General features: G+C 40.4%; 1 protein-coding gene across 2 annotated transcripts in view; it reads right to left on the reverse strand.

Moving 5' to 3' along the window:
• The window catches only part of Heatr5a (HEAT repeat containing 5A), a 98476-nt gene that overhangs the window by 41798 nt on the left and 36240 nt on the right, over positions 1-20438 (reverse strand). For both annotated transcript variants that reach the window (XM_028757465.1, XM_028757464.1), the window contains exons 14-21: positions 19447-19556; positions 12175-12338; positions 11920-12095; positions 8451-8556; positions 7481-7668; positions 5654-5810; positions 3113-3302; positions 1505-1674 (exon numbers count right to left, since the gene is read on the reverse strand). In XM_028757465.1, the coding sequence (XP_028613298.1) occupies positions 1505-1674; positions 3113-3302; positions 5654-5810; positions 7481-7668; positions 8451-8556; positions 11920-12095; positions 12175-12338; positions 19447-19556 (1261 nt within the window). The remainder of the gene's footprint in view (positions 1-1504; positions 1675-3112; positions 3303-5653; positions 5811-7480; positions 7669-8450; positions 8557-11919; positions 12096-12174; positions 12339-19446; positions 19557-20438) is intronic.

The raw sequence follows: 20438 nt of genomic DNA on the forward strand, positions 1-20438 counted from the left end.
TACATGTGACTGACTCACATGAGTTAGGTACATCATATCTGTAAAGTATTATATGACACTTAGCATCAATAACTAATGTTGTTACTTAAGATGTGTCGATGCTATTTCAGTGAGTGGTCATGTGTTACTACAACTGGTATCTGTGCAATGCTGTGTAGCTGAGCCTGGAGGAGTTTATGGGACACTACACAGCTAGGAAGTGACAAAAGAATGGCTATGATCTTGTCATAGAACTCACAAGGGCAGTAACAAAATAATAAAGATGGCAACTGGACAAGGAATCCAGGAGAGGAGATTACACCAAGCTGTGACTATATCTGGTATACTGTTTGATGCTGTGGCACTCAGACTATCTTTCAAAGACTTGCTTTAATGATGCAAACATCATTCTACAAAAGATGGGATAATGTGAGAGCTTTAGATGTTTCTTTAAGGTCTGAAATACTCCATAGTTTGCCTCAAACTTTAGAATGAATAGACTGCCTTTATGTGTGTCCAACAGGGTGACACTGTTACACATCACCTACAACATTCATGCTGGAAAATCACACAACCAAGTTAAAACCAAACAACAAAAAACAACACTCTTCCAACAAAAAGGACTTGCAAATAACATTTAGTAAGTCTGTGACGTTGTGTTGGATCATATTTATTGCTATCCTGGAGCTCAACTTTCGAGGCAAGTCTAGACAGACACCGGTCATGCCCTAGAAAAATCATAAACGCAACGAAGGTTTATGAACCACTTGACCAGAACTTCTGGTTGACTGGCTTTAGTTTTCTGCATTTGTTAGATACATTATGAAAACCCAGATGTGATGTGTATGTAGCCAAAATATCTCTTCTTCTCTATACATATGTGTGTGTGAGTGTGTGTTGGGCATGCCACTCCAAGAGCACATGGAGTTCACAAGACAGCTTCCAGGGTTCTGCTATATTACTCTTGGCCTCATTCCCTTGGGAAACCATCTGTCATTGAACCTAGAGTTTGCTATTTCAACATCACTGTGAACAGAGCACCTACCCATCTCTACTCCCTAGTTACAGCTCTGCTTCCAGTGGGTGCTGCAGGTTAAACTCAGGCCCTCAGGCTCACAGTGTGAGCACTCTCTTACCCACTAAGCCTTCTCTCCAATTCTCACTTGTCCACCTGGGTCAGAACTTTTGATAATTAGAACAGAAGAAAACCAGGACCACACAAAACATCTGCAGGTCCTCTGGCACTTGTAACTTGTACAGTGAGTACAATAGTATAAGCATTCAGTAACTGTCTCAATTAATGAGTAAGTACTCCAAGATTTGTGTTCAACAGTAATGGGAGAAAAATATCCGTGTTTGAGAGGCTCAGAGGTAGATATATGACCGTAGTCCCCTTCTCCTTTCTAAAACAGACTGAAAGAAAACAGTCATACATATAGCACAATTTACATAATCTAAAAAAACAACTAAGTTGGGATAAATTCGAGTTTTGGAAACTAGGAGCTCACTATCCTTTCACACTCACACAGAGGCAGCTGACCAGGCTAGACAAGTTGACATGGCGTGGAGCAAACATGTGAAGCTGCTGAAGGCACGAGATGGCCTGAGCCTGGACCAGGCAGCCTGGATGGTCTTGCATCACAGCACAACCCAGCAGACAGGAAGTCCTCAAGGCAGACACGGAAGTACTGTTACCTGAAATAAAAAGCCAAAATCTTTTAATAATTAGCCTATAAAGCCTAACTACTCTTTAAACATATATAAGGACTTAAAGTCATTAAATTTTTTTCATAGATTTCTACCATAAAAGCAGAGACATGGGCTGGGGCACCAGTCAGTGGCAAAGTATATGCTTAGCATGTGGGAGGCTTTTGCACATACATGTACATACACACACACACACACACACACAGAATAATAAAGTGACATACTGATACACACACACACACACACACACAGAGGAAGAAATACTGGTACACTATCTTGTTCTTAACCTTCTACTTTGTGTGTTTGTATTTGGGTGTGTGAGGATCAGAGGACAACCTGGCAGGAATTGGTTAAGTGGTTCTTTTCTTCCACCATGTGGAGCCTGGGGCTGAGACTCGGGTTATTAGGCTTGGCAATACCTTGTCCTTACTTGTTGAGCCATCTCATCAGCCCCATTAGCTTGTTCTTAATTGAAATGTTTATTAGAAGACTCCAACAAGCAGCTGAAAGAGTCAGATGCAGATGTTTGCATCCAGCCAATGGACAGAGGCTGCTGACGCCTGTGGTTGAATTAGGGAAAAGCTGGAAGAAGCTGAGGAGGAGGGGGACCCTGTAGGAGGACCAGCAGTCTCTATCTGGACCCCCGAGATTTCTTAAACACTGGACCACCTAAAAGGCAGCATATACCAGCTGATATAAGGCCCCCAACACATAAACAGCAGAGGACTACAGGGTCGGTGTTCAGAGATGATGCACCTAACCCTCAAGAGACTGGAGGCCCCAGGGAATTTAGAGGTCATGTGGGGTGGGGAGAGGGAAGTGGGGACATCCTCATGGAGACAGGGGCATGGGTTGGAGGTATGGGATATGGAACAGTAGAAGGGTGGACAGGGGTGGAGTGGGGGTGGGAATAAAATCTGGGGTGTAAAAAAAAACACAATAAAAGAAAACAAAAATAAATAAATAAAAAGGATCCAAGACTGTTTACAGGTTTTACCAAATACACATGAAATATAAGATTTGGTAAAAAAGTAGAATTAGAAATTGCCAACCAACTTATCTCTGACAGTACTGCTTGAGTTATTTTCATGTATTATAATCATATGCCATGTCATCTGAAGAGGTCTGACTATTTGAAACTTTGGATTTATTTATTTCTGGCAGAGCAGTGCTTATGCTACATACCTATAGAGTACTTTATGGCTGTCACTGTAATTATGTAGGCAAGTAATTTTTTTCTTAGGCTATCTCTCTAAATATGGCACTTCTGTATTTCAAGGTACGAGACACAAGGCTGACTAAATAGAAAACTTCATCTAACAAAACATATTGAACACTTCTTACAAGCTAAGCACAGAAACTAAGCCTTAAGTTATTTCTATGTGTATATTCTTCTTGTAACACATCACAAGTGGCCTCTGCATACCTTGTAGCTCTGGGCCTAACGTGGTAATGAGGGCGTTCAAGCAGCGACCAAGACTCTGGTGAACTTGCACATGAGTTGGAGGCACACTTAGCAACAACATGACGATGAGTGACAGGGTAGACTCCACGTGCCCATGATAGAGTGCACCCGCAGAATCAATGGTCAGTGACAGAGAATGGAGAGCCCAGGTCTGCAAGGACGGACGGAAATAAAATGTCATAGCCACATCACAAAACACAAGTCACTAAACTGGTCTTCGTTTTTAGCAAATTAAAAAGCAATGGGAATTATGGAATGGATGTGCCACTACCCACCTGAAAAGAGAGTAAGTGAGCTCTGCAAGTTTGTAAAATGTCTTTAAAAAGATATTGATCTTATACCATCTGTGTGTTTTGTCTACATGTATATGTGTGTGTCACATGCACACCTGGTGACCACAGAGGCCACATGAGGGTGCTGGGTTCCCTAAAATTAGACTGACAGATGGTTTTGAGTGGTTGGAACTGCTCTTAGCCACTAAGCCATCTCTCTAGTCAAGAAAATCCCTACCTTTAATAAAAAAAATATAAGACCAACTCAGACAACTGTCGGATGTAGGATGACGTATCTAGAGACCAATTAGCAGTAAGAATTCCACGACAATACTTTTGCTAACAGCTTGGATAAATCTAGTTTGTTATAAATGCCTTATTGTTCATGTAAATAATAAAAATGAAGGAAGCTAGACATCAGAGAGTATACTCTGACTAATCCCACTTATGCAAAATATAAAAAAGAAGAAGACAGAAAAGGGGGAGTAGGAGAGGAAGAGGAGGGGGAAGAATTAGAAAAAGAAAAGAGGAGGTGGCCATGGACGTGAGCGGGACTAGCTGGGAAAAGGAAGGAAATCCGTGAGGGGTGATGGGATGGTACAGGGGATGAAACACTCAATATACATCATATACAACCGTGATATGTAATTAATATGCAGCAATAAAAACAAAAACGTTAGGATTATAAGGTAAGAGGAGGAAGAACAAAGGGAACCCTTAAGCTAAGAGAATCCTGGAAGCAGAGCAGACAGGTATCTATAGCAGACAGACAGGCATCTGTAGCAGACAGACAGGCATCTGTAGCAGACAGGCATCTGTAGGAGAGGTCTGTCTTGGGAGACAGTAACAGAGATGGGTCTGTGACGGCTGGGAAGCTGGTTAAGAGCTGCACTGGTGCAGGAGGATCATGGTGTCAGCCTGGGCTACACAATGAGACGTGACTTCAAAATAAGACAAAATAAAGTGAAACAACACGCCAGGGTGGTAGTGGTGCAAGCCTTAAGTCCCAGTTCTTCAGGGGCTCAGGCACGCTAAGGGCAACCTGGATAACAACAAGTTCAAGGCCAGGCTGCAGAACTTAGTGAGTCCCTGTCTAAGAGTCAACAAGAGTCTGGGATGTGGGTCATTAGTGAGTACAGTTGTTGACATAAACAGGACCTGGGTTTAATCCCCAGTTCTGAAAAAAAAAAAAAATCAAACCAATTCAAACCAATTAACCAAAACAAGCCTAGCCTGAGCAGCCTGCTAAGCTCTTCAGCAGAGAGGCTGTGAAATAAAACATTTTAGACAAATCTGGTTCCATATCTAGAAAAGAGTGGAACAGAATAATTAAGAAATAGTTAAGGTCATTCAGAAGACCACTATAAAAACTGGGGACATATATAAGCGGCAAGAGAGAAGGAAAATAAGCAAAACAGAATATCTGAGAGGCTGAGGCAGTTTAACTGACGACATGTTCGAGGCCAGCCAGAGCTATGTAGAAAACAAACTGTAACAAAAGCCCCAAGGATATATGGAAGAAGCATGATCCCCCAAAGCAACAACCACGGCCAAGTGGGAGGGCATATGTCTTTAATCCCTGCACTTGGGAGTCTGATGAAGACTGATCTCTGAGGCCTGCCTGGTCTACAGAGCAAGTTTCAGGACAACCAGGGCTACACAGAGAAACCCTGTCTAAACAAAACAAAACAAAACAAAACAAAGCACCCCACAATTAGGAGACTAGAAATCAATCCAGATTTGGTTAAGATGCCAGAGGAATGGTAAAGTTGATAGAAATGGGTGACACACAACGTATAGTATTCTGGTTAACATGGGTTTTCAGTTTCTAATCTGTTCATCTGTTTGCTTTTTAATTTCATTCAATTTATTAGCTTCTCAGCCATGAAGAAGTACTTGGCTTCTGAAAGCCTCAGCTCCCCTCTTAGGGACTTCCCACTGTAAACGACCGTGAGGACCAGCTGTGCCAGTGTGTTTGGAAGACTGCTGTACAGCAGCTAGAACCCAACAAGCTTGGATGCTGGAGTCTCTAATGAAAGAGTTATCCACTTTTCAGAAAGGACACTGACTGACTTTGGGGACTTATAAGTATGAGTGGAGGAAAGATTTAAATTCTTAAAGTCTATCAACAGCTTTGACCTTTAACACAGAATATTAGTTGTGAGTTAAAACAGAATCTGAATCATGGACAAGTCACGGATTTCAGGAGGGTGTCACGTGAGGTACTCACCTGCACGTCAGGAGAAGTACTGTCCTGAGACAGGGTATAAAGGACTCCAATGCAAGAACTCAAGTGCTGAGGCCCTGTGCCCCCTAAGTACCTATGCAGGGATCCTAGAGCCAGTGAGTGGCCTGTTCTGGTAACCACATCTCTCGCTGACTTCAATCTGCACGTATAGAAACAAAAATAAAAACAAGCACAGGAAAGACAAACCAAAGACGACTCAAGCATGTACGGCTCAGCATGTAAGGACTGGTGACCCAGGACTCACTCTGCTGGAGAGACTCTATCTCCATACATTGTCCTCTGAGCTCCATATGCATGCTGTAGAGAGGCACACCTACATAATACATGCATACCACCACACATACAAACATCCAAAACCATACCTACACATCCTTGCATATGGATTCACACACACACACACACACACACGCACACACACACACACACACACGCACACACACACGCACACACACACGAGTACCCAAAAACATACATGTGCACCACTCACCCATGCACATACACAATAAACAAGTGAAGATAAAAATATTTCAATGACTGTAACTTGTTACATAGACAAACTTTTCATAATAGTTATAAAATTAAAAGATATACTTATTATAAAGGAATGAAACATTCCAAAGTAAGTGGAAAGGTATCTTTCCTTTTCTTTTTTCTTTTTTAATTTGAAGGCTAGGTCTCACAGTGTAGACCAGGTTGGCTTAGGACTCAGGGAGATAGACCTGCATCTGCCTTTTGAATGCTGGACTAAGGGTGTGCACCACCACACCCCACCATCTTTTCATCATGACCACTTCAGAGATGCACACTGTACATGACATACATATACTCATTGCATACAACATATATATACATATATACCATATATGACATAAACATTGATACATATATTTTATAAGGTTGATATTAGTACTATTTTATTACTAGGTCACATTTTAAAAAATGTACATGGGGACATTTTAATTCCACCACATCAGTTTAAGAACTGGTATACTAAAACTATAAGGGAAGTTGTTATTTACTGGGAATTTAAGTGTATTTAGGCCCTTTAGCTCTTCCTTCCCACACAATCCTGTGGCTTTGTTATCACTGCTGTACTTTAGAGATAACTTCCACAGACTGACTACTTAGTGTAGCAGAGGGAGATCTGAGTCAGGGCCAAAGCACTCACACCACCAGAAAGCTACTAAACAGTTGGTCTGTTTCCATCAAACTCATAGCCATCTACTTTGATGGAGGCAGGGCCTTCCTATGTAGCCTGTGCTGGTCTGAAAGGAAACTGGTGGCAATTCTGCTTGTTTCTTGAGGTTTGTGAGTATGTGCTACCACCATACCAGGCATAATCATGGACCCTTATTTGTAATTGTTTTAGTATTATTTTCAAATTTATAACCTGTTCCCTTAAACATTCTTAAATAAGTAAGACTATATTACTGACCACCTCTTCAGAACAGTTCAAGACAGCCAGCTAGAAGGGTTGAGTGGCCTTTCCAAAGTCGCAGAGGTCAAGAGCGACCCTCTCTTGTGGTCTGCAGTCTATGGCTCTCCCTGCAGACTGCTTCTGCTACTGTATCATCTGTACTTTACAGGACAGGACTGTCCCACTGTCCTAGAGTCTATTTATTGGTGGCAACTACAATGTCCATGTAATGATGATCACTCTTCAGACCAAGAGGGTTTCCTCCATCTGAAAACATCCAGTCACATTTTCTTTTTTAAGTTACTTATAGAACAACATTCTTACTAGTTTCATTCAACAGCAAACTATCTCCCACTTGGCAACAGCCCACGGACATTAAGGAATCCACTTACTTGTCAAAGCTAACTTGAGCTAACCCAGCAGCAAAGGCTGCATCATCAACCACCTGGGCTAATCGAGCCCATGCTTCCGAAGCTGCACATCTCAGCAGGGGGCTGGGACTTTCTAGTGCTCCCAACACTAGTGTCAGCACAAGTCTTCTTACTTCTGGACTTAAACTTTGTTTAGAGCCAGCCACATACTAAAGCAGATGAAAAACAATTAGAATGTACAAATACAGCAACTTTTCTGATCTAGTTAGGAATGCATAATTCTTGTCAATCAAGTATTTCATCACTTAAAAAACAACAAACCAAGAACACAGAAGTCCCTAATCACTATGTCCATAAAAATCAATGACTAATGAAGACTACAGCAGCAGTTGGATTTGGTCGTAGACCACAGTCCACCAATGCCTGGCCTAGGTTATCAGATTTAGTTAGGTAAGACATGGCACTAACCCAAGGTCAGTTGCTAACAAGTTTTGTACGGAGAAAAAAGTCAAGGAAAATTCCCAATCCTGAGACATTTTCAACAGAGATTAAGAAAAATGAATAATAAATTTCTGCAGAAGCATCAGAATACAACCTACTTAGTTATTATAAAGTATTCCAAAATAGGAAGTATTTATGTGAGTTTAAGTAAAATTACTGTGGTGGTTTGTATATGCTTGGCCCAGGGAGTGGCACTATTAGGAGGTGTGGCCTTGTTGGAGGAGGTGTGGCCTTGTTGGAGTAGGTGTATCACTGTGGGCGTGGGCTTTAAGACCCTCTTCCTAGCTGCCAATCTTCTCCTAGCTGCCTTTGGAACAAGCGGTAGGGCCTCTCAGCTCCTCCAGCCTCATGCCTGCCCGGATGCTGCCTTGATGATAATGGACTGAACCTCTGAACCTGTAAGCCAGTCCCAATTAAATGTTGTCCTTATAAGAGCTGCCTTGGTCATGGTGCCTGTTCACAGCAGTAAAACCCTAACTACGACAATTACCTTCAGTAAGTTAGAAACGGCAGCAACAACATGCAGCTGGACTGTTTGCTGACGTGCTCCTTTGGTGTGCTTTATGCTGTTCAAAAGCTGCTCCAGTATCAGAACCCTGAATGAACAGCAACAAGAGTTAAACACAGCAAAGACTGTACGGTCAAATCAAATAGGGAGCAGCCGAACCCCTGTTACTGCATTTTGCATTCTGTGGTAACTACTAAAGTGAGAAACTGTTACCCATCAACTTGAAACATTTTAAGAAAAGATACATCATAACTAATAGGAAAGCATTTTTATTAATCAGCAAGAAGGAAAGCATTGTTTTGTTAAAAAAAATTAGAAAGTGAATGGCTGAGAAACACCTAAGAAATGTTCAGCATCCTTAAGTCATCAGGGAAATGAAAATCATAGATTCCACCTCACACCACTCAGAATGGCTACGATAAAAAACACTTTAAAACTCATACTTTATGCTGTTTAATTGCCTGTGGTAGCTGACGGTGGGAACACACTCCAGGAGCTGGTGCTATGGCTGGCTTTCCAAGACTTCATGCTAAGGGCTGTGGTCCCCAACTGAGAGTCCAGGTAAAGTGGGACCTATTGGGAGGTTTTTGGGTGACTAGGTGAGTGTTTCAAGAGGACTGAGGACCTAGGTCTCCACGTCCTTTGCTCCTTGACCGTGAGGTGGCTACTTCTGCCCTGGTAGGCAGTCCCAACATGACACACATCCATTGGTTCAACCACTGATTGGAACCTCTAAATTTATAAGCAAAAATAATTTTTCTTTATTATAAACTGACTACCACAGGTAGCTGACAAAACTGAATGCTATTATTTGAGAATATCCAAATTCATTTATTCAATGTTGACAATTATACAAAAAATGTGCAATGTTTGACTTTTACTATTACAGAATTTGGCCTCTTAGCAAGAAGCTTACCTAAACCAGGCAGAGATACAAGCCTGCCATCCTAACAGGAAGGAGCATAAGACAGGAGGATCCTGGCCTTGAGGCCAGTGAGATCAAGGCATTCTTTCTTTCTTTCTTTTTTTTTTTTTTTGGTTTTTCGAAACAGGGTTTCTCTGTGTAGCCCTGGCTGTCCTGGAACTCACTCTGTAGACCAGGCTGGCCTCGAACTCAGAAATCCGCCTGTCTCTGCCTCCCAAGTGCTGGGATTAAAGGCGTGCGCCACCACCGCCCGGCAAGGCATTCTTTCTTATGCCACTTAAAAATAGAGGTTTGGGGGCTGGAGAGATGGCTCAGCGGTTAAGGGCACTGACTGTTCTTTTAGAGGTCCTGAGTTCAATTCCCAGCATCCACATGGTGGCTCACAACCATCTGTAATGGAATCTGATGCCCTCTTCTGGTGTGTCTGAAGACAGCTACAGTGTTCTCATACATAAAATAAATAAATCTTTAAAAAAAAAAAAGATGCCCTCACTTTGATTCCTGGAACCACATGGTAGAAGGGGAGAAACTGATTCCCCCCCACACCTCACCCATGCATGACTAATTAACTAAATGAAATGAAGAGGGTGATGATGATGACAGAGTTTAAAATAAAATAAAACAGACGAGGGAGACCAGACTCCTGGGTGAAGGCGCTTGCCACCAAGTTTGATAAACCTAGCTCAATCCCTCAGTCCACATGGTGGGAGGAGAGAACTCACACCTACAAACTGTCCTCAGACTTCTGACATGGAAAGTGTATTTTATTTACATGTGTTTGTATATGTTTTGCCTGCTTGTGTGTGTGCATGCAAGGAAGCTAGAAGCAGACTTCAGACCTCTGGAACTGGAGTTATGGGTGTTTGTGAGCTGCTAATGCGGGTGCTGGGATTCCAACACTGGTCCTCTAACAGGACAATAAGCACCAAGTAATCAACAAGATTATATTTAATAATCAATAAGACTAGCTCTGGGCCATGTTTTTTCAGTCCCAATAATTTCAGTTCTAAATACATAAATACATGAAAAAACTGTATTTTAAACTTGAATAACCCCTTAGCAGGTTTCTTCATAACTGTTCAAACATAATGCTAACCATAGTAATAATAAAATGCTTTGAAACATTTAAAAAATGGATACTTTTCTGTTTTCCTTTTATTTGTTGATATTTTGTTTTTTTTAGAGAGCATCTCCCTGTATAGACCAGGCTCCACTGTAACTGAAAATTATTCTGCATCAGAGGTCCAGTCCTGAGATTACAGGCCAGCACACCATACTTGCTAGGTATGGACACTTTAATTAAGCCAGTTCTTATTTAGAAACGCAGAAACTGAACACATCAAGAAAAAGTGTCTAGAGTACGGAGTTGGCTCAGCAAGTGAAGACGCGAACTGAGAGCCCAGCACTCACGTAAACAATGCCGGCCTTGTGGTCACAGTGCTGGGGGGAGGGACGGGGGATCCTTGCTGCTGCTCCACTGGGCTAGCTCTATACAAGTCAGAGACTTAATTTAGGAGATTAGCAGATTGTGATCTGAAAAAATGAAACAGTGGCTATCATCTGACCTCTATAGGCGTGCACATGTACCTGTACACACAAGAGCACACACAGACCTGTCACCTGTCAGTAACAAGAGCCCAAAGTGGGACAACCGGAGGCTAGCCACTTATTCACATAGCTTCTCTCTTATAGTTCTCGGAGGACTCCTACAAGAAGTTACAACAACCTACTTTCTGTTTCTGGGATTCTGCAGGGCCATTCCCTTTAAAAAACAAAACACACTAACAACAGACAACCTTTGAAATTCCTGCCTATTGTTTTCATTCACTTCAAATCAAATCAGGAAAAAAATCCAAACAGAATAACTTTGTTATGTCTGAACATTTTAATTACAACAAAGAAAAGCTTCTTCCAAACCCTGAATATTCACTACAGTCTTATAACCTAGGTAGATAAAATGATGAGCACAATTTAAACTTCCTTAAATGTAATAAAATGAAGAAATTGTCTCTTTGAAACTCTTCCTACATGGCGTATCAGACACTTGTCTGAAAGAAAAATAGTTATTCTGTTGTAAAGGAAAGAATATTCTTTTTATCAGAAGGCTGGCAGAAGACGTGGGCTATTCATAAACAAACTGTATCAGACTTGCTTCAGAAATAACTGCATGGCAAGACTACTGTTTAAGTGTTCTCTAAGAGACTAACGTAAACTTTCTACCTAGCTGCTGTCCACTAGGGGGTATGATTACATCAAATCACAGGATAAAAGTCAAGCTTGAACTCAAACGTCCTGTGGTCTAGAGTGAAAGGTGAGGAGGGAAGGAGGGAGGAAGATCATGGGAGGATTACATTTGGTAAGTTCGTATCAGTATTAGCTACATGAAAACAGACTTTATCTACACCTGTTTGAGGAGACACTCTTAGGTTAATGAGGTCATCTGATGGCATCTCTTTCACCCACCAGCAATGTGATCACAGAAGTGGAAGTCATACTTCAGGATAAGCAGTTATTGAAGAGATTTACCTCTGAGCTTCGTCCACATGAGCACAGACAACCCCAAAGAGCTTGGATGCAGAGCTAATAACGGACAGCGCTGGAGGCAGGGGCTTAGGCACAGAGTTTCCATCTACATCCTTCTCATAGATAGAAAAAGGGTCATATTCTAGACTTCCACAGGCAACGCCATTGCCAAGCAGGAGCTACACGGGGGAAAAATATGTAAGGGTTGAAAAATCATTCAAGACAAAAGTCTCAAGAATTCTATTAAAACCACCATACCTGTTCTTCAATGAACCTATGGTCAGTCTCCTGCAGCAAAGGACTTAATATCAAAAGGTCATCTGGATGACAAAGGGCAGGCAGAAAGCACGTAGATGCCGCTGCTTGGGTATCAGGGGCAGTCAGCTCGGCAGCCAGCTCTTTGAGGATAGCACAGAGGTTCCCTTGAGCCAGAGAAGAACAGCAATTAGCAATTTAGTACTAGTTTTTATCCTTAGAGTCTGAGATAAAGGAAAGCTCAGGCTGAGGGCTAGCCTGCACTGACCAAGTTTAGTATGATAGCCCGAGACTTTATTTCTTGTCTTTGGCAACTACATTACACACGATTAGCTCAGTTGTGTGTCCACTTTTCCCCAGGCAGAGAACAGCCAGTGAAATGACACAGTGAGATATATGCCTTTTAGGAGTAAGTGCATGTTACCACCGTTTAAAACAAAACTACACGAAGTACAAAAATGTATGAGTCCAATACTCTCATGCCATGAGCATATGAATAATTGTGGGGTTTTTTCCTTGTAAAAGAAAAGGGGAAGAAAAGAAGAGAGCAAACAAAACACCCAGCTGAGCATGGTGGCATATGCCTTTAATCCAAGCACTTGGAGCCAAAGGCAGGAGGCTTTCTTTGAGTTCAAGGATGGTCTGATCTACATATTAAGCTCTAGGACAGCCAAGACTATATAGAGACTTTGTATTAAAACAAAATAAAACAACTAAACAAGGCTGGGTATGTAGCTCGGTAGCAGCATGAAACTTGCCCTGCATCTATGTTTTCTAGTTCACTCATTAGCACCAGGAAAGAAAAATTAGCCTGGCAAGGTTGGATACTTCCATAATTCCATCTACACAGAAGGCTGACATAGGAGGATTGCTTGAATCCAGGACCTGGTTGGAGGCCTTCCTGAACGTCATACTGTAATCTCCTCTCAAAAGAAAAAGGAAGGCAGAGGAGGAAAAAATTGGTTTTAAAAATAGCTAAAGCTGGGGCTGGAGAGATGGCTCAGCGGTTAAGAGCACTGACTGCTCTTCCAGAGGTCCTGAGTTCAAATCCCAGCAACCACATGGTGGCTCACAACCATCCGTATTGAGATTTGATGCCCTCTTCTGGTGTGTCTGAAGACAGCTACAGTGTACTCATAAGTAAAATAAATAAATCTAAAAAAAAAAATAGCTAAAGCTGAAAATATTACACATTTATTATGAAAAAGGTGAAGCCTCAAAGGAGCCAGCAGGGTTCTTACCCAGGTCCCTGCACAGCACACACTCAGCACTGCTCGCACCAGCTGGAACAATCCTAACCTAGCCTAGCTAGCATCCTTCCCCCTACTTTGAAGTTATCCAAAACTGTATCATTCTATCCACAAAAGTGTGATCACTAAAGCTATGAATGTTCCATTTTAAACATAATCTCACCATCATTATTTCATATTTTAAAAGCCACTAAACGTCAAATATGTACTCTGTACCCAAATTTCCAATTGTGTGATGTGATTTTATGCATGTTTCTATGATGGAATCCAGATCTATATAAGGACTACATGTTGCAGCCTGTTGATATATCTTGTCTCTTTGAATCTATGTTCTATATGTTTTCCTTCACCCAATTCATTTGAAAATACATTATCTGTCCTATAGAACTATAAACATAATTTATGTTTACATATAAATATATAAAACTACAGATAGTCTGGATTTTGAAGGTGATAGCTCTCTAGTACAATTTAGTTTGTTAATGTGTTTCCTTTGTTTTTTAATTGGTGGTGGACCTAAAGGTGGCACCAGGCAGAGGTGATAGGCAGTTCTCTGTTATATACTTGCATTTATGAGACAGCTCCAAACTTGGGCACTGTATAGATATTTGACATTTAGTAATTTTTAAACTACGAAAATTAGATAATGAGATTATGTTTAAAACTTTAAAAAACTTTATTGTACTACTAAGCATAACACTGGTAACAAAAATTTATTAACGATAATAGGTGTTGTAAAACATACTAACAGCTTAGGAAAGAGCCCTCTTTAAGAAATGTTGTAAGGTTAGACCAGCAAACAGGGATAGTATATCACTGTTAGAGATCTTAATGCAGCCAGATTGAACCCAGGCAGCTGGCTAGAACCAGAGCTTCTAACTAACCACTGTGCTGAGCTTACACTTATTCGAACCGCGTTAAGATGCTGTGGAGAAGGATGGGCCTGCACATACTAGGTAAGAAATCTGTCACGTGGATTACAGTCCCCAACCTCTTTATATTGAGCCAGGTTTCACTAATTACTCAGGCTACCATGACTACAGTCTCCAGCAGGCTGTGTCTTAGCTCTTGCTGACTCAGTCTCACAGGTTTGTGCTGCCTGGACTGGCCTAACTCTCACTATAGCATGAGGGGAGGCAGCAGTTTTCTAGAAGACGCAAACAAAAGCACTATGAGGCTTGCAGACAGAATCAGAGAGGGTAGAAAGGAGCCAGTGAGGCCTTAACACAACAAATCAGAGTGGATTAATGGAATGTTTTCGAGTTTAACTACTATCATGTGACACTGAGTAAAATGAGTTTGTTGTTAGTACAACGTGAGAAGTATTTTTGTTGCCAAAGTGTGAAAATAGTGGAACTATTTCTCAGTTACAGTGATTCCTTGACTAACTGATTCTGGAGAAAGTACTTATCTACGTCAAACCTAGGATAGCAAATAAAAATTAACTCAAAATTGTATTCTGCAGCCATCGGAGAACTAAGCCAATCACGTACTTTCTTTCTCCTCCTCTGTTTTCTGAGTTAGAGTCTTACTCTTACGGCCCAAGTTAGCCCTGACCTTGACCAGTTCCTTTTGCCCAGCTCAGGAAAGCTGGGGTTACAGGTGTGAGCCACCATGCTTTCCTGAAATTACTCTTTGAGAAAAACATTATTATTTGCTGAACTATCATGAAAAACGTTATTTCAGTTCTTAAAAATGTTCCATGTAAGTAGGGCTGGAGAGACGGCTCAGTGGTTAAAAGCACTGGCTGCATTTGCAGAGGACGTGGGTTTAAATCCCAGTGTTCAAACAGCAGTGCACAATCATCTGTTAACTCCAGTTCCAGGGATTCTGGGGCCCTCTTCTGGTCTCCTTGAGTACCAGGTACACACATTTGTGTACAGACACACATGCAGGCAAGGCAAAACACCCACATACTTTAAAAACAAAAGCCTTCCTGTATAAAAACTGGCAAGTTCTTATACATCTTTTATATGTCTTACAAGATCAACATCTGGCAATATGTCACAACAACTGATACGACCAGACCCTTACAGCTATTTTCTTTCTTTTGTTTTTCAAGACAAGGTTTCTCTGTAGCCCTGACTGTCCTTGAATTCAGAGATCCGCCTGCCTCTGCCTTGACCTCCTGAGTGCTAGGATGAAAGACACTGGCTACACACCTGGCTCTACAGGTATGTTCTTAATCCTATCCTTCAAACAATGCAATTGAAGACTCCTTTCCTTTTGTGTTAAAGAATAAGAAGTCATTAGAGGCTACTATTGTCCTATGAGTTAAGTTATAAGAAGCCAGTGGATTTGTGTGTAGATGTGTCTGTATGGATGCATGGGCATGTGCTTGTTTATGTAACAGGGGAGTGTTCTAGAGGTCGGTATTGGATCTACCTCAATTGCTCTTCACTTAGAGTCTCACTGAGTAGCCCTAGCCGGCCTGCAACTCCCTATGTAAGCCGGGCAGACCTTGAACTCACAGAGACCCACCTGCCTTAGTCCCCCATAAAGGCATGTAGCACCGTGCCTGGCCTTCCACCTTACTTTTTCAGACAGGCTTTTTTCCTGACAGTGGAGCTTTCCTGGCTGGGAAATAAACTCTAGAAATCTACCTGTCTCTGCCTCCCAGGAATGGGCAAAGGTGCACGCTGTTTGGTCTGACTTTTTCATGGACAGGGATCCACACTCAGATCCTTATGCAGAGCAAGTACCAAGAAAACCATCTCCAAAGTATACACACTCACATGACTTTTATTATGGCAATGAGACAGAATTCAGGGCCTCAGTACTTGTCTCTATTTGATGATAAAGTTCAATTATTTTGCTCTACATAGATTATTCAAAGTATTAAACAGAACACAAATTTTTCTTAAATGCAAAAATCTTTATGAAAAAACCTTACTTTTATTGCTATAGTTTCGAAGATGAAATAAAAGGCAAACTATTATCACAATAATCTCAATTCATTGTTAAAGTACAAAAAAACAACATATAACAGGCAGAATAATCAAGTAATATATACATTAATTTTTCTTCTCAAACACTACCCAGTGGAACTGGGGTATTGCTGTGATAGGCCTAACCATGCTTTTGTTTGGAGGAATGTGGATTTTATGACTTTGAAATTCAGTAGAATTCTTTCAAGTTGGGCTTAGTGGGCTAACCTACTAGGAATATGGAAGACTTTGTTGCTGAGTATGATTTGAACTATGCAGACCTCGCCTAAGAGGGTTTCAGTGGAGAAGAATTTCAGTATGTGGCCTAAAGACTGTTTTTATGGTATTTTGGTGAAGAATGTGAGTGCTTTTTGCCCTTGTCTGAAGAGTCTACCTGAGTCTAAGGTAAAGAGATTTATTTTTATATTTTTTATTTTATTTTTTATGTACATAAGTACACTGTAGCTGTCTTCAGACACATCAGAAGAGGGCATCAGATCCCATTACAGATGGTCATGAGCCACCATGTGGTTGATGGGAATTGAACTCAGGATCTCTGGAAGAGCAGTCAGTGCTCTTAACCACTGAGCTATCTCTCCAGCCCAGTAAAGAGATTTATATTAATTCATTGACAAAGGAAGTCTCAGCCTTCAAATGAAGATGTAGAACTCTCAGTTCCTCCTGCAACATACCTGCCTAGATGCTGCCACGTTCCTGCCTTGATGATACTGGACTGACCCTCTGAACCTGTACGCCAGCTCCAATTAAATGTTGTCCTTATAAGACTGGCCATGGTCAAAACCCTAACTAATACATCATTCTATAAAAACAAGACAAACATAATGGGGACAGATGTAATTTCTCAACAACTGTGAGAATAGGTATCCCTGGCTATTTAGCATGTGCTGTTTCTAACCTCACAACCTCCTGATACACAAATTTGTTCTTTGCTACTGCTTTACAACTGAGAAAACTGAATCTCAACAAAGTTAGGTGCATTGTTCAAGGCCTCCCACTAGATTCATTCTAATTTTTTCTTCCTTTTCATGAGTTCTTTGAATCATTATTTAAGGTTATATAAGGACACTTTCATTCAAGTTTGTCTATAAATTTGAAACTCACTCAAAACAGAAAGTCATATTATAATTTTCTATATTTTTTATAAAAATAATATAAAATAATAAAGTCTATAATTATTTTTGTAAAATAGAAAAATGATTATTAAAACCATGTTTTAAAATTCACATTAGAAAAGTAGATAGTCTCTAAAAAGAGTGAGGAGAAATTAAGAATTTGTTTTTTGGAGAAATACATAGTAGGTCCTTGGATTTGTTTCTTAAAAAACACCCACCCCCAATCCCAAACAGCTAATGTTGTTATACATAAAAATTCTGTCTTGAAAAACAACAAAAAACAAAACAAAATAACAAAAATAAATTTAAAAAAATTAATTCTTGAAGAATTTCATAAATGTCTTTGGCCACTTTCACCGTCTCCTCCATCTTCTCTGGAATCTACCCTCCACTCCACCCACTCAACTTTGTGTCCTTATTTAAAAAAAAATCCATCGAGTCTCCTTAGTGCTACCTACATAGGCTTACAAGTTTGGCTATCAACTGGGGTGAGCTGAACCTACCAGGAGCCACAGCCTTAAAGAGAACTAACTCTTTCTCGCCTGGTAGCTGTCAGTTACCAACAGCTCCTCAGCTAGGGCTGAGGTTTCACACCTACCTCCCTACTCTATGTTACGGTATTGTCTGGCTTGAGTCTGTGCAGATCTTGTGTACACTGTCATAAACAATGCACACACACACACACACACACGCAACTTAACGCCATACAGTATCTAGAAAACACTGCTTCCTTCTAGTCTTCTACAGCTCTTGGTGCTTTGTTCCCCTTTCTGATAGGGAATCCAGATTTTAAAAAGGATTTTTTTAAATTACATCTTGATTTATTTGGTATGTGTGTGATTGTGTGAGCACGTGCATGTGCCACAGCACAGGAGTGACGGTCAGAGGGCAAAACTGGGGACTCAGTTTTCTCTTTCCAGCATGAGAAAGATCTGGGGTCAAACTCAGGTCTCCAGGTTGAAGCAAGTGACTGTACCCACTGAGGCATCTCTCTGGCCTGACTTTGTTTCCTAAGAAACATCTTGGAGGTGGCTTCAAATATAGAAGTGTATATTATTCCCAATTGCATCACCAAAATTCCATTCTCAGAAAACACAAGTTAAAAAAAATTTGAGATTTTTTTCTTTCTCCTTACAAATCTTCAAAGGTAGACTTATGTCATCATTTAACAGAAAATAAATTAATACGTTTATATTCTTACATTCCTAAATGTTTAAAAATTCAAACCCTGTAATTTTTATTTCAGTGTACAAACTCCAAGAGTTGCTTTTGCCGCAGCCTAGACTTCTAAGCTGTGCAGCACTGAAATGGTCCCCGAGTGCTGTGAACTGCTTCTAAGCTGTGCAGCACTGAAATGGTCCCGAGTGCTGTGAACTGCTTCTAAGCTGTGCAGCACTGAAATGGTCCCCGAGTGCTGGGATCTGCTTCTAACCTGTGCAGTACTAAAACGGTCCCAGCGCACTGGGATCTCCTGCACCAAGGCACCTTTCAGAGGGCACACGGTGAGACAGGTCTGGAGCTAACTAAGCAGGGACTGCCTTTCAGGTCTCTGGTAGAGATGGAAAAACAAGAAACATATCTTAGTTTTGTTTCTTTTAAGACAAGATCATACCATGTAGTACAGGCTGACCTTGACCTTTAAAGGTAGGGTTGTATGATGTAATTCACACTAGCCAGGAACTCATTATGTAGCCCAGGCAGGTATCAAACTAACAATCTTCCTGCCTCAGTCACCAAAGTACTAGAATTACAGGTGTTTGTTGCCACACTTGGCAAAAATTAAGGTTTATAAAAATGCATTGTATTTATTATAAAACAGTGAGCCCGAGGATTGAGACAGGAATCTGACATCTAAGAAAAAAAGGCACTAAGTGATCGCTTGTATTCATTCACTCAGTCAAGCAACTATTGATTTTCAAATACCATACTAGTCACAAACAAGACATTTTGGTCTAAGGCACATACCTTTATAGGTCTCAGGAGGTAATAAGATTAGTAGTTCATAAAGTCTCTGTCTATAAACTACTGACGGTGTTTTCAAAGAACTTCCATATGTTTTTAGTAGTGAAGAAAGCCTTGAAACAAAAGAAACAGTGTATCTTAAGTGTGTATGTTCTATGCAAATGCACAAGCATCGTACAGGTTGACATATAACATAAGCTAATCAACATTAGTGCTAACTTGTGTTTTTAAAATAAAGTGGGATCGTAAGTCTACGATGGATTCTGAGAATGAAGCTGGGGTAGAGCAGTTGCCTACTGCATGAGGCCTGGCTTTCACTCCTGGCACTACGAGCAAACAAACCAATCAACAAAACAAGACAACAATAGTCATTTTTCTAACATCCTTCATAAAGTGAAACTATAAAGTCAATTTTCACTTCAAATGTCACTAAGTATTTAATATTATAACTGAAACCTTATTTTATATTCAGTATAAAATTTCAAAAGGTACTTGGCATTTGCCAAAATCTAAAATCTATTAGGTAGAAAATTAATTCAATACATAAATAAAGTAAAATAAACATTGATTCTATTTTATTACCTTCAGCTTGATAATCATAATAGAACAATTTAAAAATCCCACATAGAATATTTTAGTTATGGAAGCTAATTCATGATACTTCTGTGTTTCTTTAAAGGTGGATCAGAAAATTATAGCTAACATATGAAAAGTACTCCATTCATATTTGTGCTTGTTAAAATTACTAATTATATTTTTAGAACTCTGCATCATTTACTTGGTTTAAATACATAAAATTTAGTTCAGAGGAGTATCATTTGTTTCTGTAAACTCAGATGAGTAGATCAAAATGAGAATTCAGGAAATCATTTTTATTGGTTTTTTGCTTCCATGAGATGCAAAGGTTAGTTTCTAATTGGCTTATCTACAAAAATACAGAGAAATAAATGTACACAGTACAGATAAAAGTACAAAACTTGCATAATTAAGACCGA

Source organism: Grammomys surdaster, unplaced genomic scaffold (assembly GCF_004785775.1).
Source record: "Grammomys surdaster isolate TR1022 unplaced genomic scaffold, NIH_TR_1.0 126163, whole genome shotgun sequence".
In the NCBI taxonomy this organism is placed as follows: Eukaryota; Metazoa; Chordata; class Mammalia; order Rodentia; family Muridae; genus Grammomys; species Grammomys surdaster.